This window comes from Bubalus kerabau, chromosome 6, assembly GCF_029407905.1.
Source record: "Bubalus kerabau isolate K-KA32 ecotype Philippines breed swamp buffalo chromosome 6, PCC_UOA_SB_1v2, whole genome shotgun sequence".
In the NCBI taxonomy this organism is placed as follows: domain Eukaryota; kingdom Metazoa; phylum Chordata; class Mammalia; order Artiodactyla; family Bovidae; genus Bubalus; species Bubalus kerabau.
This window is the reverse complement of record NC_073629.1, coordinates 113,704,648-113,727,602: the sequence shown is the minus strand read 5'-3', so window position 1 is coordinate 113,727,602 and position 22,955 is coordinate 113,704,648. Positions and strand designations below refer to the sequence as shown.

General features: G+C 46.5%; 1 protein-coding gene and 1 non-coding gene across 3 annotated transcripts in view; one reads left to right on the top strand and one right to left on the bottom strand.

Annotated features, from left to right (window-relative positions):
* DGKD (diacylglycerol kinase delta) overlaps nt 1-22,955 on the bottom strand; it is a 110,854-nt gene that overhangs the window by 75,184 nt on the left and 12,715 nt on the right. For both annotated transcript variants that reach the window (XM_055586510.1, XM_055586511.1), the window contains exons 2-3: nt 3,837-3,947; nt 1,933-2,013 (exon numbers count right to left, since the gene is read on the bottom strand). In XM_055586510.1, coding sequence (XP_055442485.1) covers nt 1,933-2,013; nt 3,837-3,947 — 192 coding nt within the window. The remainder of the gene's footprint in view (nt 1-1,932; nt 2,014-3,836; nt 3,948-22,955) is intronic.
* LOC129656750 (U6 spliceosomal RNA) lies at nt 15,393-15,499 on the top strand. The gene has a single exon (XR_008716529.1). It is a non-coding gene; the product is annotated as a U6 spliceosomal RNA (small nuclear RNA).

Genomic DNA, 22,955 nt, shown 5'->3' with positions numbered 1-22,955 from the left:
TTTAAAGTGCAAATACATATTACTAAATTAAAAGGTGTGGAGTAAGTGGGAAAGTAAATACCAAAAATGGACAAAGAAGTTAAAAAGTTCCTAAGATCAAAAATAAACCTTTTAGGTTTACTCAGAGTCTTATTATCTCCCTGAAAACTAAGTTCTCTCAAATTTTCAAGAAATTCTAAAACTATAAAAATGTTCCAGAGCACAAAAAATCATGGAAAGTTACTAAAGGAATTACTTGCACTCTGAAATCAAAACACAACAAAGGATACCTCCTACCCAAAGAATTAAGCAGTCACATGCTTTCATAAAATTCTAAATCCAAAATTAGGTTGTACTATTCAACATTATCAGGAACAATTTACTATTAAGAACTGTACAAAGCGGCTTCCCTGGTGCTCCCAATGCAGGGGGCCCGGGTTCAATCCTTGGTCGGGGAATTAGATCCCACATGCCACAGCTAAGACCCAGCACAACTAAAAAAAAAAAAAGAAAAACCTCAAAGAAGTGTACAAATACTCAAACCCAAACTGATCATCTATAATAAATTACTGTTCAAAACACTCCAGTGAAATTCAACACCTATTCCTATTAAACACTCTAAAAGCCACAAATCAAAGACTAATTCATTTACATAGTTTAAAACATCTCTCCCCAGCCAGTAAGTAAACAACAGACCAAATAAAATAAGGACTAAAATAAAAGAGGCCATCAGGCAAGTCTGACTAGTTCAATAAGCCACAAAGGAAAACCAAGAGCAGTTAATTACACCAAAATAAAAGAAGTTTAAATGGAGGAAGGAATATCCCATTTGGAGCAACAACTTAATCAATCCATAAACAAATAAATAAAATAAAACCTGAAAGTAGCTGAAACTAACATTAACTCAAAATGTTGGATCCTAAACACGAAGAAAATTATCCACCTTGACTGAGTTACAAAAGAATTTTAAAAAATTGGGAAGCATACTGTATTTCTAGATAAAATTACTTAATAACATGAAGAAAAATATTGTAAAATACTCTATTCCTGTTATTAATATTAGAATCATACCTTACACAGTAGGTTCTAAAGTCATCCCCTGAAGCCAAAATTGTAAAGTCATACAAGAAATGCTGTATAGACATTAAAAAATATGATGAACATTTAGAGCAATCAACATGGGAAGTGATCACCATAAATTGTCAAGAGAAAAAAAAAAATCAAACAGCTGTTTCATCAAAAGGATCACTGTCATCTCATGCTATATGCTGCTCAAGAGACAGACATTTAGACGTAAAGATAATCACTCTAACGTGAGCAGCTGGGTACCCCCGGGCTCTGAGGTCACATGATTTTATGCATTTAGAACTTTTGCACAAAGTACAACATAATTTCTATACATGGGGGTGGTAGGGTTAAGTTTTAAAAAGAAAACAGGTATACTAAAATATTAACATTCTATTTTGAGGTGGCTAAATTACAGTTATTTTCTAATTGCTTCCACATTCTTTTCTGTATTTCCAAATTTTCTACAACGATCATGAAAAACAGTTCTCTGTGTACAACTGTTAAAGAAATATCAACATTCTATTTTGAGGTGGCTAAATTACGGTTATTTTCTAACTGCTTCCACATTCTTTCCTGTGTTCCCAAATTTTCTACAGCAATCCTGAAAAATGAATCTCTGTGTAAAACAGTTACAGAAATACAAACTACAATGTGTTTAAACAATTCCTTTGGACCCTCTCACTCTTTTGTGCTTACATGTGCCAAATTCTCGGTTTTTCTCCAGCCTCTGTACAATTTCGAACCTTGAACTCAAAATTTATCAGGAACTGCTCCAAGCAGAGGGCAAAGGATGAAAAGTCTGAACTGCTCACACACACCCGTTCAAATTAAACAGGAAAACCACAGGTGGCAGAGGAATCGAGAGAGGTGTGGGTCCAGACTCACCGTAAAGCTGTTGTTGACGTTCTTGGTGCTGGATTCAGCCACGCTGGCGTCGGTCAGGTCCACCTCATCAAATATGATCGACTGGAAAAACACAGGGGCCACAGTCAGAGGGGGCGAAAGCATGCCCGGCCCCGGACTGCCCACTGCTCTCCCTCGACCCCAGCCAAGCGTGTGAGAACTACATGGACCCCGAGTGACCTCACCCGACCCACTGCTGACAGCGTGCAGGGCTCACGGGGAAGCTCAAGACCTTTTCTAAGTCCAGGGAGCTCCCTAGTGACCTGCGCCAGTGAAGTCAGAAACACGTCCTCCCACGAGTCCACCCGAGAGCAGGGTCCAGAGTAGAGGTCCTCTGTCCCTTCGGCTTTACTTTCTCCACCTTGGCGCTTGGGGAGAAAGCTATTGGCTAAAATGAACGATTCTAGGGGAGGACAGACTGACCAAAACAGAAGGGACCCAGGCATGAAAGAAAACAAAGGCGCACGGCAGAGACAATCTGGTCCCGGAGAGAAAGAAGGGTCTAGAAGCAGGCCTGGGACACCCCCTCCCCACTCTCCTCTCCCCGCCAAGTTCCCCTGTCACAGCCCCCCAGCTCCCGTTAACCTTACTGTCCCCTCTGGAGGAAACACTAGCAACTCAGAAAAGACTCAGCCTTTTAAGTAACTCCCTCCCGCCCCTTAAACTAAAATAACTATACGAGTCTTTTTTTTTTAATGAAGGATGTGGTCAGAATCCTTTCTAAACAAGTTACTCGGTACAGTTTCAAATTTTAATGTACTAACTCACTAGGGATACATCTCAAAATACTAATTACTCAGATTCCAGTTTTTTTATTAATAATACTAAAATATTAGCATCTGAACACAAAGACTGGTGTTCAGAACACCAAAAGCTAGGTTTGTAGACACACTAGTGTCTGAAGTGTGCCACACCACCGTCGCCTAACTCAGCAGTGATTCAGGGCTCTCAACAGCTCTTCTTCTGTCGCTGGAGTCCGCCTGGTGATTCCAGCTATAAATCTTACAAAGATGACACATGGGAGGAAGGACCATGGCTAGAAAGCCGAGACAGCTTCTGTTCACACACCAAAAAGCCCAACACACTTTAAGCATATTTTTAGTTAGCTTCACAAGTATATATACTTGTCTCCAAAGTCATCAAGTTGCACACATTAAGTTTCTATACAGTGTTTATAAAAGTGTTTTGAAAAAAGAGAAAAAAAGGTCTTCCCTGGTGGTACAGTGGATAAGAAGTTACCTGCCAATATGGGGGACATGGGTTCCATCCCTGGTCTGGGAAGATTCCACATGCCACGGGGCGACTAAGCCCATGAACCACAAATACCAAACCCATATGCCGCGACTAATGAAGCCGAGGGCCTAGAGCCTGTGCTCTACAACGAGAGGAGCCCCGCAACGAGAAGCCGAAGAAGCGCAATGAAGAGAAGCCCCCACTCACTGCCATCAGGAAAAGGTCCTGCAAAGCAACAAAGACCCAGTGCGGCCAAATACAAAAAATAATAAAAATCAATTTTTTTAATGATAAAAAATATAGAAAACTTAGAGGAAAAAAAGTAGATATTTAGGCCAAAATAAGAGGGTTTTTAAGCCAGTGATCCTCAATCTTTCCAAAAGAATGATGGCTACTTGTAACATGGTTGCTTCTGTGACCTTTCCCTCCCCATCTCTCCCCACTGGTGACATATGACATTAAAGAAAAAGAAAATGAATTAGAAAAATCAATGTTCACAAGACATAAGACCCAGCACCCCAGAGGCTTACAAAACGCGCTCAGAATATCAGATCTAGAATCAAAGGTCTTTCCCCAGGGAGGACCCAGAGCCCAGCTCTCCCTGCAGCCTCTCGGGAGGTCTCCTCTTGCCAGTGTCCTCCACTGAGTCTCACCTTAGCAGTCTTTGCATAGTACAGCGTCCGCCCTCGAAGCTTGAAGTATCTTCGTTTTGATCGTTGGAATGAATTGTTCTGTTTGGTCAGCATCCCCTCTTTGATTACGGTCTGGAAGCACAGAAAGGGATTCATGAGTGTGTATTTTCACGGCGCCACACACTTATCCACTGACAGCCCAGAGCATCTGTGTGTGTCTCTAATGGGCCGACGGCCTAACAGAAGAACTATTTCTCATCCTCTGCGCAAACCCTGACCTATGGACAGGCTGAGTGGGCAGTGGGGGCAGGATGACCCGATCCTCCAAGGGGCGATGGCCTGCCTGAGCGGCGGGGAGGCGGGGCCAGAGGCCCAGGTGTGCCCAGCGCGTGCCCCGGGTGGGGGTCAGCGGAAGGGGGCGAGGGCACGCAGGACGACCGTCAGGGGCCAGGCCCCTGTTCTCCAGCCTCAGCACTGGGTAGTTCTCGGCTGTTCTTGGCCCAGCCTCTGTGCTCTCTGGCCTCCTGCCATTTCTCAGGATCCGGCTGCCAAAACTGTCGACGTAGGTTGCTACGGGGTTCGGCGCAGCCCAGGCCTGCCCCTCCTCGGCCCTCAGCCCTGATCATGGGCCAGGCGTGTGTGTTTACCCACGCTGCAATACAGAGAGGTGCCACCAGCAATATCACTGAGACTCCTCCACCCCTAAATCTGACCAGCCTGCCACCAAAGCAGGAGTGCAGAGAGAAGCATGGGGTGAAGGGCAGTCTGCTCGGCTCGGCGCACACACCCAGAATGGGGCAGGGCCTCCCCGGAGCTGCGTCCTGGACGCTGAGCCCGGAGCCGCACCACTTACAAGCCAAGTGCTCAGGGTCCTGCCTGGTCACCAGACGTGCTGGACCACTCGGAGCTGCCAAAAGTCAAAACTAAGCAGCAAGGCACCCTGACACCGAAGCCAGGCTCCCAACGAGTGCTCTGCCCAGCATCTCCCTGTGCAACGGAGGCAGAACGCGCAGAAACGCTGCACAAGGACAAGGACACCGGTCCAGAGAAGCTTCTCGTCGCATCACCTAACCCCATGCAGCTCTGCGCTTTAGGTCACTTTTAAGTGGCTGTATGAAGCATCTGGGCTCCTGTGGCCGCTGAAGATGATGTAAGGTGAAACAAGACACAGAAACCCTACGTCACCCAAACACGTCAGAGGCGAGACCTGGTCACTGCTGTCTGTCTGTCTGTCCCTCCGTCAGCCAGCTCCTAACGGGGGAGGCAATGGAACCCGGGAGGCACTGCTGCTCCCCACAGGCGAATGCTGGAGACAGCACCCCCACCCCGGGCACGCGCACCCACACACACACACCCTCACCCCACCAGCGCCTGGCCATGCACAGGTCCACCCGAGCGCCCCGCGCTCCCGTGTCCAGCTGCTCCTCCCGATTCCCACTGCAGGACGTCCTCTCGGAGTCCCGGGGCAGGGGGGCTACACGGCTGGCTCGTGACCCCATGCCGGGTCCCTCAGGGCTGGCCCAGCAGTCCAAACAGCAACCTCTCCAACGCCCCAGAGGATCAACTCTGGGGGAAAGCTAGTGAGGAACCGCTGCACTTATCCTGGGGCGGGAGCCCTCACTGTTACCTCTGAGGAGGTCACCCACCGCTCTTCCAGGTCACTGAGGAGGAGAGACAAACACAGCATGACCCGACAATGCGGGAGAGACACGTGCTGGCCCATGGCGGAGAGAAAGCCTCCTGACTGAGGAGCTTCGGGTAGAAACCGGCCCGCGCTACGGGAGGACTGCCAGGTTGCGTCCGAGGAGTCTTTTCAGACCCAAGTGCACGCGTGGATGCTATTTCAATATGCTCTTCAAAGACAGGCCACTGCTTCCATGCCCGGCAGTGCAGACCCACGATGCCTGCACCACCTGCCCCACCAGGCGAGCCTCTGCTCGGGACCCCACAGATCCTGCTCACGAACCCAGGCACCTCTCCAGGCACCTCCCCTTGCCCCCAAACATCCATCTTCCTTACCTCTGCAGGGGAAGCAGTCGCCTCCATCGCTTTCCCAAAAGCAAAAAGAAAAAGGAAAAAAATTCTAAAAGACAACAAAATCACAGGCTGAGACCCAGAAAAGTTAAAAGAAGTTCTTTTTAAAGGAATAATGCCAGGGTATTCTTCTTGCATCTCCCGCTACACATGCCACACATAAAAGAAAAGCAAAATTAAAACAAATACACTCCAACACACACACACACACACACACACACACACACACACATCTTTCAGAGAGCGGATGAGAGCTGCGATCTTGGGCTACCCAAGGAGAGCTGTCGTTCTATTTATAGAACAAGAGTGCTCAGAAAAAGACTCTGGTGGGTTTCAGCGGAAGGGCTGGGGAAAAGATAAAGACCAGTACTTCTTTGAAGCTTTCTCAGAAACTGCATTTCTTCTCACATTTGGTGCTCGTGAGGACTATAGATATGCTGCAGAATATTTTTAACACTCAGTCAAAAGCAATGAACTAAATAAAAGCGGTCAAGAAAAGCACACCCCTGACTAATCAGCTGTGCTTTGCATTTGGCAGCCGGTAAGTGGCACCCACAGGAAACGGCTCAGCTCGCACGGCTCCGCACGCCCACTAGAGCAGAGGACCAGGAGTCCAAACCCAGACCCGAGAGGCCAGGCTCTAAGCATCACTTTGTCAAGTTCTCTGCACAGGCGACGGGGCCAGTTCTGTCCTTCAAACTGTCCAGGGCATCTCCCTCACCCTCAGGGAAAGGAAAGACTGAGCTGCAGAACACACGGGCGCTGAGGATCTGAGCAGCCAGCAGAAAGGGAGCACTGGGCCCGGCTCCAAAGGGAGGACGCCAGTCCTGGCTAGGCTCTGGGGGTGGGGGTGGGGGGGTGGAGAACCCGGCAGGGTATTCAGCCTGTGCCAAAGCGTGGCCCTGGGTGCCACAGCCACCTGCTGACCCCTAGAGAGGTGCACAACCCACAGGCGAAGACAGCCCAGGCACCTGCCACAGTGAAGGCTGCAGTCTGCAGTCATCCTGCTCAGGAGCCAGGAGCGGATAAGGCAGTTCTGGAAATGCCCTCCAAATGCACCAACCGGCAGGCGGAGACGGCAAGGACAGGCCTACCTACGGGACTTGGTGTCCACAGTCCCAGGGAGTTGACCCCTCTGCAAAGGCAGTGGAACGCCTTCCCTCGCCTCCCCTACACACTCCCCAGACAAGCAGTGGCCACCACTCCGCAGGCTCCAGAGACAGCTCAGACCCAGGAAGGACAGAGCACAGAGGGCGCCAGGGAGGGAACACTTGCCGCCAGGGAGGGCGGCCCAGAGCCAGTCTGAGCAGGCGGGGCAGAGGGGTCCACAGCCCGCAGAGGGCTGCAGACAGAGCCCGCGAGGGCTGGTAGCTGACCGGAGCCCCACCATCTCCCTGAGGGCACACCTGTCGGTTACAGGGGCCCCGGATCAGGGGCATGGTTTCTCAGGCTGCAGAGTTTAGACGGACGGTCTTGGCCACCATGTGGAGGGCAGGAGGTGAGAGTGAAACCAGGAGGCAAGCAGGATCCTCCAGACACTCTTACAGGATGGCAGCCTGTAAGTGAGGTGCATCTGGGAGGAAGGAGTCACGGTCACAGGCATGAGAGTGTTCAGAGGACGCACCACAGATGGGATGATGGGGACGACCCCAGGGGTCTCCTGGAGGAGGACGTGACTCGTCTTGGACACAGCGACTCTGAGGCCCGGGGAGGCCGGGGGAGCCGCGCAGAGGGCTGGCCGCGGACCGTGGACACCGCGACTCTGATGCCCGGGGAGGCCTGGGGAGCCGCGCAGAGGGCGGAGACGCCTCTACAGCGTCCCTTTCGGGAACGGAGAGGAAAGAGAAAAGGCCCAGGGCACTGAGAGGCCCGGGACACCGACGTCGGGCGCAGGGAGGAGCTGGGGGTCCAAAAAGGAGGACAAAGAGGAAGTGGCATGAAGCCGAGGAGCAGAGGAAAGAAGGCACCCAGGGAGCCTCGGGGATGCAGGCTGAGGGGGGTGCAGGGGCCGGGAGGGGCCCGAGGCGGTGGCCACCGGGAGTCACCGAGGACCCACCGGGGCAGGCGCGGGACCCGACTGGGGGGACGCCAGGCCAAAGCACAGTGAAGGCCACTGGACGGGAGGAAGCAAAGATGGCAGGCTGGTTTTTTGTTTTTTAATTTCCATATTTCTTAACTTTTTATGAGCATGGAATCATACTGTACATACCGTGCTTGAGCTTCCTATTCTTTCTGTCATCATGTGTTATCAACAGCCTTCCATATTAGTAAATGCATCTCTGTCTGCTACAGAGTTTTTCACAGTAGTGATGAGCGTAAATCATTCAACACACTCCCACGGCTCGAACGTTTAGAACGCTTCCTGCTCAGCACTGACAACAAGGCTTCAAAGACTTCTGCTGCAACTGGAGTATCTGCACATGTCCTGAGCTACTCCTTAGAACCAAGAACCAGAAAGAGAACTTGGGGGCCAAAGCTCAGATGCTCACAGGGTTGAAGGCATGACAGGTGACCACAGGTGGCGGGGGGTGGGAGGACACTAGTTAGTGGGCCGGCACAGGCCATCATCCAAGGGGAAGGGTGCCATGTGCCCGCACCTCACACACCACACGGAAGTCAGCACAGAGTCGGTGCAGAAGGCGGAACTTGAAAAGCTTCAGTAGACAACACAGGACCATTTCTCTAGGACTTTAGGACTGGAAAAAAATTTCTCAAATAGGATTTTAAATACTAAACATAAACCATAAGGTCTCTAAAACCAACTTCATTCCTACCGAGAACTTCTTGGTCATCATACACCTTACAAAGAAATGGAAGAGAGAAACCACATCGGGGAGAAGATACATGAAGTACACAGCCAGAGAGGACGTCCAGAATATTCTAAGCAGCCCTGCAAAAGGACAGCAAAGAGAGGCTACTAAACGGAAAAGCAGCAGAAAGCGTGAACCGTGGTGATGGTAAGTTGAATGATGACTAAATAAGATGCTGAACCGCAGGAGGCTGGAGAGAAGAGACCCCGGGAGGGGGCACCTGAGCGCCCTACTGTGGGGGCGGGGTCACGCACACGTGTCACCACTTCCATCACGCCTACATTTATGTGGTGTGCAAAGAGAAAGGGACAGACCAGGCTAATGAAAGGATGGAAGTGGGACTGCGAGCAGAGCTCTGCTGATGCTGTCAATGTGTTTTCAGTGCGTTCGCAGTTTCCTGACCACCCTGCCTGAGGCAGAGGGCTGCAAGCAGGCAAGCAAACAAAGAGTGAAGAGGATGAAATAAAAGAAGAAAGGGCTGAAACACTAGCCACATGTTCACTTCAGCCTCTATCTGTCCTTCAACCTTCTTCATCCTTCCAAAAAAAATAATTACACAAACCTATGTTAGGCAACACCATCCAAAATTCAAAGTCCAAAAAAAAAAAAAACAGTGGGGATACTAGCATAAAAAGTTAATATGCAGAAGAACTATTACAATGTTTCTGGGGACTTCTCTGGTGGCGCAGTGGACAGGAATACTTCTGCCAGTGCAGGAGACACGGGTTCGACCTCTGGTCGGGAAGACTCCACGAGCCGCAGAGCGATGAAGCCACAACTCCCGAGCCTGCGCGCCGCAGCCACTGACGCCCACAAGCCTAGCGTCTGTGCTCCACGACAAGAGAAGCTGCTGCAAGGACGAGGAGCCCTCCTCACCGCAACTAGAGAAAGCCCGTGCGCAGCAGCAAAGACCCAGCGCAGCCAAAAAAGTTTTTTTAAATTTTAAATGGCTTCCTTAGGACTTCCTTGGTGGTCCAGGGGCTAAGGACTCTGAGTCCCTAATGCAGGGGGCCCTGGTTCAATCCCTGGTCAGGGAATTAGATACCACACACTGCAACTAAGACCTACTGCAGTAAAATAAATATTTTTAAAATAAATAAATAAATAAGTGGCTTCCTTAAAAAAAAAAAAAGTTTTTGGGACTTCCCTGTCGGTCCAGCGGTCAGGACTCTGTGTGCGTTCTCACTGCCGGGGCAACTGAGATTTCACAAGCCATGCGGTCCGGCCAAAAACATACATAAAAATAAAATGTTTCCATGAAGAAGCTAGTAAAATGTGTTACTTTAAATTTGCACATCACTTGAAATTTTCATGAGCATCTTTATATCTATTTGCCTTCTTAATAGAACAAACACTTAAGGTCTATGAGACAGACACTAATATTCTGAGTGACAAATAAGACTCCAGGTCACTAAGGGACCGAGTAATCTGTCCAAGGTTCAACAGCCAACGACAGGCCACAAAAGAAATGTCAGGCCTCCTCACTCTAATCTCAAACCTTCTTCCAGGGTTTCAGTTCAGTTCAGTTCCATAATAAACAGGAAACAATCAGAAAATAATCTGTTCACAAAGCACAGGCATGAACAACACATCCAAACATATCCAATAACCTTTAAAACAACAGGTTATTTTAAATGCTTACTGAGTGAGTGCCCACCGAATCGACTACATACATATAACACAAGCCATTTTTACCTTTTAATCCTCACACCAACTTTGGAAGCATGTAGTAATATTCCCATATATTTTATAGACTACGAAACCGAGGGTCAGAGAAATTAAGCAACTCACTCAAGGCCACAAAATTAAGCAACTCACTCAAGGCCACATGGCCGGTAAACAGAAGACCTGAAATTCAAACCCAGAGCCTAGGCAGCCTGGCCAAAAACATCTGTTGGCAAGTCTATGACCCTCCATCACAAGGCTGTCTCCCACACCAGATCAAGACAGTCCCAAGGCTATGGCTGCCTTACTGCTCTTATTCACCTTAGTCACCCAGTGCCCAGCACTGAGAATCCTGAGGAAACTTTCTGCAACATATCATAAAGGGCTAATATTCCTAATCTATAAAAAGGCTTTTAAAACTGAGAAAAAACTAACAACCTGATTGGAAAATAGGCAAAAAAATATGAACAGACACTTCACAAAAAAATAAAAATAAATTGAATAACCCTCAGACACAAGAAAAGATGTTCACCCTAGCTCATAACAAGAGAAAAACAAAATACAACTAAAATACTATTCTCACCATCAGACTGACAAAGAAAACTGAAAAAAGGCAGCACACCCTATGGGTGAGACTGTGAAGGAAACAGGCTGGTTCAACTCCAGGATGAGGTGAGCCCTGAGGAGGGGAAGCCGGCACAACCCCGCAGATCAGCCATGCACCTGCCCTCGGTCCAGCAAGCCCACTCCAAGGAACCCACCCTCACAGACACTCCGGCAAAACCACAGCATGAGGTCTGGACAAGGATATGTGCTGCGAACTAGCACAGCAAAAGACCGAACATAATCCAAGTGGTGGAATAAACTCGGACACATTCAGGAAACAGAGAACTGCCCCACTGGAAGAGGGATGAGGTGGTCCTTCAACAACTGTGGAATGACCTCCAGCCTACAGTCAGTGGGGGAAGGCTCAGGACAAGCATGGAGTATGCTGCCTATGTGTCAAAGGATGTGTGTGCGCGCGCGTGCAAACAGAAATTAAACTGAAAAGCAAACATGTGCACATATTATTTTTAAATTTCCAACCGGGAACAATGGAAGAATAAACCAAAATCATAAAATAATAAAAATGGCTACATAAGGGCGAAGAGGACAGGGTAGACCAGACTGGGGAGGAAGCCAGGCCTCCCGGAAGGCACGCCATCTAAAAGGACTCGCCCAGAAGGGCAGCGTCTGCGGGGCAGCAGCTCCTTGGGGAGCCCACGTCCGCGGCCTCCCTGACAGTCCCACTCCATCTGCACGGCTACCTCCTAAGGGAGGCCATGCGGACGTCCCTGCTCCGCAGAAATGGGCAAGAAGGAGGGACAGCTCCGGCATCCGTGCCGTTGCCCACTCGCCCCAGGACCCAAGTCCTCGTCACCATCTCCCTCAATCTTCACCACCCTGTGAAGGGCCACTACCCCCTTTCACTGAGGAAGAAACTGAGGCCCCGAGAGGGCCTATATCCATACAGGAGGGACAAAGGCAGAGTTCAAACCCAGGTCCGCCTGATTTCAGGTGAAAAGAACCCACCCTTCCAGGGTGGACACATGGGCAGACACGCACAGCTCAAGGCACAACCTCCCCCACGACCCACAAGGTTGGCCTCCGAACACACGCGGGGGCTCAGCGATGGCACCGAGGACTCAGCCCGCCTCTGGGAGCTGAGACAGGAGACTCCCGCGCCCCAGGGGCCTGTGCAATGAAACGCACTTCTCCTTCCAACAGATATTTATTGAACACTTAGTGAAAGCACTGCTAGGAATACGATGATGAAAAAGACAGGACCCTTGATCTTTAAGCAAGCGGCATGCTGGTAGAGAGATACTCCTACAAAGTAAAAGATACCCTAAGAAATTGTGTTAAATAGGAAAAAAGAAGGGCTCGGGGGTGGGACTAGATGACACAAGAAAGACAACACTGACAAATGTTTGGACTGGTGATGACTTAAACTCTTCTCCCTACTCTTGTGTATGTTTGGAAATTTCCATTATGGGGGTATAGACAGGGTGCTCTGGAAGCTCAGATGTGAAGGAAGCACAACGGAAGGCTGGAGCGCAAGGCCCAAGGCCGCTACCGCCTGGGTCAGAAGCAGCCACGGCCCTCGTCCCAGTCTCCTGATGGGCCGGATCCCCGACGAGAAGGTGCTGCTCAGAGCAGAAGACGTCTGAGCAAACAGCTCAGACACTGCCAAGGGATACACAGACGTCAGGACAGCACCCTAACCATCATTACTCAGCTTCCTCGTTCCTGGGCACGTGCTCAACCCACTGCCCCCTGGCCCGTTTTCAGACCTCAGGTGGAAATAAAGTCCAGCATTAAACAGTCCAGCGCGAGGCTGACGGGCCGACTGAAAGTTCCTTTTACTTTATTTGAGGGCACTCGGAGTCCAACCACTGCTAACACCTGCCAGTAACATCCTGAGACATATCCTTCCAGCGAGCCTTCAGTGTATAAATAAAACAGAAAAGTGGGGTTATATGCTATACAAATTATTTACTAATAATCTGCTTTTCCAAAAATACATTGTGACCTGATCTGCTGTTATTTTCCATTTTGTTTCTCTACAACCTACTTCAACTTCATTTACTCAGATGCTTAAGGACGCTGACATGATTGTGAACATATCTAAGAAACTGACAGCGTTTCATACATCATCTCAACGTCAAGCTAAACTGTACCTTATTTATCCCGAGACCTTGAGCTCTCTGCTTACGTTAAGCTTTTTATTTTCAACAGAGGAGTTAAAAGTTTAAATCGAACATAACTAAAATGTTCCATATAACATACACACTGGGATTCTGTGAAACTTAAATCCTGTGTTTCAAAAATCATGCCCTTTTGCATATCTGGCTCCTTACATTTAATCTGTTTTAGCCCAACATTTCGAGCTGTGTCTCAGGACAGGCCAGAGAAGCAACTGAGGGCAGACTCGTCTCCACCTCCCGCTCCCAGCACACAGCAGCCACCACGGCGAGATGGACACTCTCAGCGGAAGGAACCTTCGACCGAAGGGGAGAGTGCTATGCTTTTCTGTTTTCTTTAGCACAAAATAATAATGATCACTCGAGAAAACGCAGGAAAGAAATAAAAATAATCCAGACTGCACCAGCCAGCGTGACCCCTGACGTGGGTTTGGAAGCTCTCAACTTTGCACGCAGCTGAATGTCTATACATATAGGCTCTCTGCTCTCCCAGCATCACCAAGTACCATCCAAAGGACCACTCTCCGCCAGCTCCCAAGTGGGTGAGGAGGCCAAAAGGGGGTCCTCGCTCTCCCACCTCCCAGTGCTGCTGGGCGCCCCAGCCCCGTAGTGGCAACCCCTCTGCAGTCGTGAAGGCGAGGTGAAACCACCTGGGCACCGGGCAGGGAGGACCAGCGCCAAACAGGTGTCAGCCAATGTCATTAACTCCCTGAGTTAAACCGAAAATGTTTCCGGGCCTGCAACGTTTTGTATTTAATGGTGCGATAAATGTGTTGCCCATGAAGCTTTTTTTCACGTTTAAGATTAGTTCCCCGAGGCAGGGTCCCACCAGGGGAATTACCAGGGCAAGAGTATGCAGTTCCTTGGGGTTTCTCACACATGTCACCGAATCGCTTCTACCCACATGTGCTGCCAGAGGGCAAAGCAGCTACGGGTTTCTATAAACGGCAAGATCCCGGCTCATACACAATACTGGTTAAATACAAAAAGACACAGAACATATGACTAGCAGACTGTTAAAAAAAAAAACACTCAGGCAATTATATTTATAGACTCACACCTCAGTCTTGACAAACGTCGGACTTCATACAGTACATGAAAACTCTGAGCCACCAGAGAGAGAAGCGAGATAAAGAGCTACTTCCCAGACTTCCTTCTCACTCAGCTTCAAACACAGAAACTATCAAACAGGACTGGATTTAATTAGGCATTTATTTCAGTTTTCCAAACCATAGAAGGAACTGAATTCACTTTCAACTGTGAAATGCAGAAGAGTTTCATGGCAGAAAATTCTGAGAGGCAGATACTTCCCTTGTAAATGTATTATAATCATCCGTAACAATAATTCTATTAAGAATCACTTTGGGACTTCCCTGGTGGTCCAGTGGTTAAGAATCCGCCTTCCAATGCAGGGGAGCCCACACACTAGGTAACCACTGAGCCCAGGCACTAGGTAACCACTGAGCCCACACAGTTAACTATTGAGCCCATGCATTCTAGAGCCCATGTTCTGCAACAGGAAAAGCCCATGTGCTGCAACAAAGACGAAGCGCAGCCAAAATTTTGAAAATTAAAGATAAATTTAAAATTTCTTAGAAAACAATTACTACTGAGACCAGTCCAAAATGGCCAAGATAACCAACCCATCTGCAAAAGTGCACTAGCTGGTTTTAAGTATTACAAGGTATAGAGCTTGAGAAGCAAAATCCAGGTGAAAAAAAAGAAGCCCTCTTCAACCAGTGGTGCTAAGACAATTGGATACTCACAGGCAAAAGAATGAAGGTGGACCCTACCTCACACCTCATGCAAAAATTAACTCAAAATGGATCAAAGACTAAACGTAAGAGCTAAAACTAGAAAACTTACAGAAGAAAACTTGAACATAAATCTTCTTGACCTTGGATTTGGCAATGGTTTCTTAAATATGATACCAGAAGCACCAGTAAAATAAGAAAAAATAAACCAGACTTCATCAAAATTAAACTTTTATGCATAAAAGGACACCATCAAGAATGAAAAGACAAAATTCTAAATAAAATAGTAGCAACTGAATCCAACAACACATAAAAAGGATCCTACGTCATGATCAAGTTGGATTCATCTCCAAGGTTCATTATTCATCATCAAGGTTCACAAGGATGGTTCAATACACACGTCAGTCAATGTGACTGTACCAACACCAACCAAGGGAAGACAACCACCACGCGACTGTCTCAACAGGCAGAAAAGCACTTGATAAATTTCAACACCCAACATGTTTAAAAAAAATCTCTCACCAAAATAGATACAGAGGGAATATAACTCAACATTAAAAAAGCCATTTAGTGCTCGCTTCGGCAGCACATATACTAAAATTGGAACGATACAGAGAAGATTAGCATGGCCCCTGCGCAAGGATGACACGCAAATTCATGAAGCGTTCCATATTTTTTAAGCCCAGAGATAAATCCACACACATATGGACACCTTATCTTTGACAAAGGAGGCAAGAATATACAATGGATTAAAGACAATCTCTTTAACAAGTGGTGCTGGGAAATCTGGTCAACCACTTGTAAAAGAATGAAACCAGAACACTTTCTAACACCATACACAAAAATAAACTCAAAATGGATTAAAGATCTAAACGTAAGACCAGAAACTATAAAACTCCTAGAGGAGAACATAGGCAAAACACTCTCTGACATACATCACAGCAGGATCCTCTATGACCCACCTCCCAGAATATTGGAAATAAAAGCAAAAATAAACAAATGGGACCTAATTAACCTTAAAAGCTTCTGCACATCAAAGGAAACTATTAGCAAGGTGAAAAGACAGCCTTCAGAATGGGAGAAGATAATAGCAAATGAAGCAACTGACAAACAACTAATCTCGAGAATATACAAGCAACTCCTACAGCTCAACTCCAGAAAAATAAATGACCCAATCAAAAAATGGGCCAAAGAACTAAATAGACATTTCTCCAAAGAAGACATCCAGATGGCTAACAAACACATGAAAAGATGCTCAACATCACTCATTATCAGAGAAATGCAAATCAAAACCACTATGAGGTACCATTTCACACCAGTCAGAATGGCTGCGATCCAAAAGTCTACAAGCAATAAATGCTGGAGAGGGTGTGGAGAAAAGGGAACCCTCTTACACTGTTGGTGGGAATGCAAACTAGTACAGCCACTATGGAGAACAGTGTGGAGATTCCTTAAAAAACTGGAAATAGAACTGCCTTATGATCCAGCAATCCCACTGCTGGGCATACACACTGAGGAAACCAGAAGGGAAAGAGACACGTGTACCCCAATGTTCATCGCAGCACTGTTTATAATAGCCAGGACATGGAAGCAACCTAGATGTCCATCAGCAGATGAATGGATAATAAAGCTATGGTACATATACACAATGGAGTATTACTCAGCCATTAAAAAGAATACATCTGAATCAGTTCTAATGAGGTGGATGAAACTGGAGCCTATTATACAGAGTGAAGTAAGCCAGAAAGAAAAACACCAATACAGTATACTAACGCATATATATGGAATTTAGAAAGATGGTAACAATAACCCTGTGTACGAGACAGCAAAAGAGACACTGATGTATAGAACAGTCTTATGGACTCTGTGGGAGAGGCAGAGGGTGGGAAGATTTGGGAGAATGGCATTGAAACATGTAAAATATCATGTATGAAACGAGTTGCCAGTCCAGGTTCGATGCACGATACTGGATGCTTGGGGCTGGTTCACTGGGACGACCCAGAGGGATGGTATGGGGAGGGAGGAGGCAGGAGGGTTCAGGATGGGGAACACATGTATACCTGTGGCAGATTCATTTTGATATTTGGCAAAACTAATACAATTATGTAAAGTTTAAAAATAAAATAAAATTTTAAAAAAATTAAAAAAAAAAAAAAGCCATTTACAGTAAACCCACTGCCAACATAATACTCAATGGTGAAAAACTTGACATCTTCGCACTAAAATCTGGAATAAGACAAGGATGTGCACTCTTACCACTTACACTGAACACAGCTGTGGGAGTCCTAACCACAGCAGTCAGAGAAGAAAAAAATAAAAAGTGTCTACACTGGAGGGGAAGAGGTGAAACTGTCGCACTCACAGATGACATGATAATACATATAGAAAATCCAAAAGAGTTCACACAAAGCCTATTAGAACTGATAAATGAATTTAGCCAGGCAGCAGGATACATGATTAATACACAGAAATCTGTTGCATTTCTTTACACGAACAATGAAATATCAGAAAGGACTCCACGTTTTCACTGCCAAGAGCCCAGGTTCAATCTCTGGTCAGGGACTAAGATCCCACAAGTGATGTAGTGTGGTCAAGGAAAAAAATAAAACATTGTTATATTAAAGAAACGCAAACAGAGCTAAAATGAAGTACCATCTCATCCCAATCAGAATGGCCATCATCAAAAAGTCAATAATGCTGGAGAGGGTGTGAAGAAAAGGGAATCCTCCTACACTGTTGGTGGGAATGGAAATTGGTACAGCCACTGTGGAGCACAGTATGGAAATGCTCCTTCCACAGTGCTCCTCTTTTCTTTTAGGGAAAAGATTGAAAACAGAGTTACCCTGTGATCCAGCAATCCCACTCCTGCACGTAACCAGAGGAAACAACAGTTCAGAAAGGTGTGTGCGCCCAGTGCTCACAGCAGCATGTTTACAACAGCCAGGACAGGGAAGCAGCCAAGTGTCCATCAACAGAGGAATGGACACAGACACAGACACACACACAATGGAGTGTTACTCAGCCATAAAAAGGAATGAAACAACATCATTTGCAGCAACAGGGGTGGATCTAGAGACTATCATACTAACTGAAGTAAATCAGAAAGAAAGATCAATATCACACAATATCACTTGTATGTGAAATCTAAAAAAATGATACAAATGAACTTATTTACAAGACAGAAACAGACTCTCAGACACAGAAAACAGACTTATGGTCACCAAAGGGGAAGAGGAGAGGGGTAAATTTGGATCTTGGGATTAACAGATACACACTACTATATATAAAATAAACAAGGACCTACTGCACAGCACAAGGAACTATATTTAATAGCTTATAATAACCTATAATGGAAAAGAATCTGAAAAAGTGTGTGTGTGTATACACATATATGTAACTCCAGTACTCTTGGGTTTCCCTGGTGGCTCAGACAGTAAAGAATCCGTCTGCAATGTGGGAGAGTTGGGTTCGATCCCTGGGTGGGAAGATCCCTGGAGGAGGGCATGGCAACCCATCCAATATTCTTGCCTGGAGAATGCCCATGGACAGAGGAGCCTAATGGGCTACAGTCTACGGGGTCGCAAAGAGTTGGACATGACTAAGCAGCTAAGCACAGCATAAATATACAACACACACACACATATACATATGTATGAATGACTGCTGTATACCAGAAACTAACACCACATTATAAATCAACTATGCTGCTGCTCCTAAGTTGCTTCAGTCGTGTCTGACTCTGTGTGACTTCAACAAAAATTTAAAAAATAAAGAGAGTGAAAAGACAATCCACAGCAAGGGAGAAAATATTTGCAAATCATGTAACTGATAAGAATCTATTATCCAAAATATATAAAGAATTCTTACAACTCAACAACAAAAAGACAACCCAATTTTTAAATGGGCAAAGGACTGGAATAGACATTTCTCCAAATAAGATATGCAAACAGCAAACAAGCACATAAAAAGCTGCTCAGCATCATCAATAACTAAGGAAATGCAAGTCAAAACCGAGAGACACCACTCCACACCCTTTAGGATGGCCATATCAAAAACAAGTTTTTTAAGAAAGAGAGAGGAAGGAAGGGCAGAAAAGAACAAGTATAGACAAACATGGAGAAACTGGAACTCTCAAACACTGCTGTTAGAAATGTAAAATGCTGCAGCCATGGTGAAAAAGTTTGGAGGTTCCTAAGTGAGATAAACACAGAACTAACCAGCAATTCCACTCCCTAGATCTACACCCGAAAGAACTGCAGACATTCAAACAGAATCATTCAGAGCAGCTCTCCTCGCAATAGCCAACAACTCAGACAGACATCAATAGACAAACAGATAAAACAAATGGGATATCGTTTCATAACAACGAATATTACTCGGACATAAAGAGGAATGAAGTACTCACATGAGCTAAAACATGGGGGAGCCTTGAAACATGCTGAGGGAAAGGTGCCAGACACAAAAGACCGCACACATATGCTATGATTCTTTTATAAGAGACATCCAGAACAAGCACACCTACAGAGATGGGGAGCTGGTTGTCGGGTGCCAGAGGCTGAGGAGGAAGGGGAGTGACTTCTTAATGGGGACAGGGTTTCAAAGTGGGGGATAAGAAAGTCCTAGAACTGAACTTAACGCCAATGAATTATACATTTCAAACAATAAATTTTTTTAAAAAGAAGGAAAGAGAAGGAGAGGGACCCTTTCCCATCTTGCCCCCAGGACAAACAAAAGCACTGTTTATCCTGGAGGCTGAGGTGCACCTCGCCATGGTGGAGCCAGGGAGCCAGGCTCAGGAAAACCGCCACAGCGCAAGGGCCCTTCACCTTCAGACACGGAAGAGCAGAGCCAGCCTGATGAGGGTGACGGCAGGCGAGCCAAAACGTCCCCGCTCAGACCGAGGGGGCGGGGGGATGTCACGGACCCGGGGCCAGTCTCAATGGGACTCACGTTTCTCCCAGGGCCAAGCACTCGGCTAACAGCAGTTCCAACCTGAAGACCGGCAAACAACAGTCAAGATCATTACGTCAAAACCAAAACAGAAACCAAAACCAAAAAAATGGAGGTGGGAGTTTGAAGATATACCATACAGCACATACATAAATCTGAAATTAATTATTACAGAAAACAGAGGACCATTTTAGAAAATACATGCTTCCTGTGAAAAGATTACAGGAAGACAAGGCCTCTACTGAAAATTTTTAGAAAAATTTTAAAGAACAGGGAGCACCAAGAAGAACAGGATGAAATTAAAAGATAACCAGCTAAGATACAGGCCATGACCAGGACAGGGAGCAAACACAATCACACCATAGCGGAATTAAAATTCACACGGAAGGGGCTACAGGGGAAATGCATGCTGCAGAAAGCACCCTGTGTCCTGAGGGGGCACAGGGCAGAACTGAGACTGAGACGCCCACAGAAGGCTGTGGGCGCAGTGGAGAGGAGAAATCCTCATGGGCAGAGTGGTGAAGGGACAGATTCTCTAAGCTACAGAGAGTAAGAACACCCAGAGGAACACCAAGTAAATGGAGATGCAATCATCGGGGTAGAGAAGACAAAGCTTCCCCTCTCATTTATTAATACTGCCCCAAAACAGAAAGCAAAGAGCTGCCAGACTGACACGCTGAAGTCACCGGGGAATGCCTGTCCCAGACACAGGCGGAAGCACAGCATCACACGGGCCGGCCCCTCTGCCTGCAACCCCACCTCTGGGCTCCAGCCTGATGATCCAAAGACAGGTCCTGACACAGCAAGCCAGCACTCAGAGACACCAAAGGGCCAGCTGGAAGGAGCTCTCCTGGGGAAATGGGGACTTATACAACTGATAATAAATAAAAAGTCATGAATCCACAGTGGCATCTCCCCCTCTCCCAGCAGAGAGGGAGAGAAAGGGGAAAAAACTCATTTGCCTCCACTAGGGATGACTATTCTACCAAATCCTTACTTTGAAAATTAGTCACTAAACAGAGAGAATCCAGCAATTACCCTGCTTTGGCAGGCAGAACTGCAGTTCCCCCCCAGCCGAAGCGGGAAGAATTTACAGAATAACCAACAGATAACTGTGGAAGAGACCACAGAAAGCTGAAGGATGGTGGCAGGTCCATTTTTCAAACTCTCTTAATAAAATTGATCCAGGCAAGTTATTATGCATAAATGCTGAAAATCATTTGGCAAAAAGGTTTTGGATAAAAGGATTATTTACAGTGTCCAGGAATCACCTCACAGATACCTCCTAACCACAAAGAAGGAAATTCGCATTTCCAGTAGACACATCCAGCATCTCCACAGAAACCAGAGACACAGCAGAGACCACCCGCCGGCCAGGACGCGGAGCATCCCACACCTAGGTTATCTGTCCAAAATGCCAACCCGAATAGGACTGAGTCTTCAAACTGAGTCTTACAGCAAATACAGAGCATAAAAGAACGACGCAAAAAAAACCCATGAGGAAACAATCATATAAATCCAGAAACAGACTTTACAAGACAACTGCCCTTGTCTCTTCCAAAAGTCAGTGTTGTGGAGGGGAGGGGCGGGGAGGGGTTGCCGAAGGCAGCTGTTCTAGATTAAGAGAATAAAGAGATACAGCTACCAAATGCAATGCATGAATTTTGATTGGCACCTGGTTCCCAAAAGCGAGGCTATAAAAGACATTTTTGGTTCAACTGGGGAAATCTAAAAAAGATATAGATATTAGAAGATTACAATTAAAGTCTTAGGTGAAATAATGGTATATAGGAAAATGTCCTTATTTTTAGGAGTCCTTATTAGTAGGAGATTAGGTGTAATAATCAATGACAGACTTTATTTTTGGGGGCTCCAAAATCACTGCAGATGGTGACTGTAGCCATAAAATTAAAAGATGCTTGCTCCTTGGAAGAAAACTTATGACCAATCTAGCTGCTAAGTCACTTCAGTCATGTCCGACTCTGTGCGATCCCACAGGCCACAGCCCACCAGGCTCCTCTGTCCCTGGGATCCTCCAGGCAAGAACACTGGAGTGGGCTGCCATTTCCTTCTCCAATGCATGAAAGTGAAAAGTGAAAGTGAAGCCGCTCAGTCGTGCCCGACTCCTAGCGACCCCATAGACTGCAGCCTACCAGGCTCCTCCGTCCATGGGATTTTCCAGGCAAGAGTACTGGAGTGGGTTGCCATTGCCTCTCTGGTGACCAATCTAGACAGCATATTAAAAAGCAGAGACATTACTTTGCCAACAAACGCCTGTCTAGTCAAAGCTATGGTTTTTCCAGTAGTCAGGTATGGATGTGAGAGTTGGACTGTGAAGAAAGCTGAGGACCGAAGAATTGATGCTTTTGAACTGTGGTGTTGGAGAAGACTCTTGAAGAGTCCCTCAGACTATAAGGAGATCCAACCAGTCCATCCTAAAAGAGATCAGTCCTGAATATTCATTGGAAGGACTGATGCTGAAGCTGAAACTCCAATACTTTGGCCACCTGATGTGAAGAGCTGACTCATCTGAAGAGACCCTGATGCTGGGAAAGATGGAAGGGGGGGAGAAGAAGGGGACGACAGAGGATGAGATGGTTGGATGGCGTCACTGACTCAATGGACATGTGTTTGAGTAAACTCCGGGAGATGGTGATGGACAGGGAGGCCTCACATGCTGCAGTCCATGGGGTCGCAAAGAGTCGGACACGACTGAGCAACTGAACTGACTGAACTGAACTGAGGTGTAATAATGGACCACATAGGAAATGAAATGTCATTTTTAGAAGATACACACTGAGCTATTTAGGGATACACTGCCAGGATGCCTACAAATGGTTTAGTAAGTCATTTATTTATATTTAATACATACAGATAAAAGCATATTTGGCAGTGTTACCAATTACTGAATCTTGATACTAAGTATATTAAGTATATGCTGTATTGCTATTCTTTTTAATTTTTCCCAATCAAAAAATTGAAGAGCTTTCTTTACAAAGAAAGGTATTCTTCACAGAATATAGGGTACAACCATTACACAGGATAAGAGAAAAGAGATTTTAATAGCATGGGTAAATGCTCATAACATTAAGTGAATATTTACATATAGTTTCAAGTAAATTAAACGTATCCAGACAAAGAGTTCAGAAGGAAATTACCAAAGTGACCATAAAGCTGGTGCTG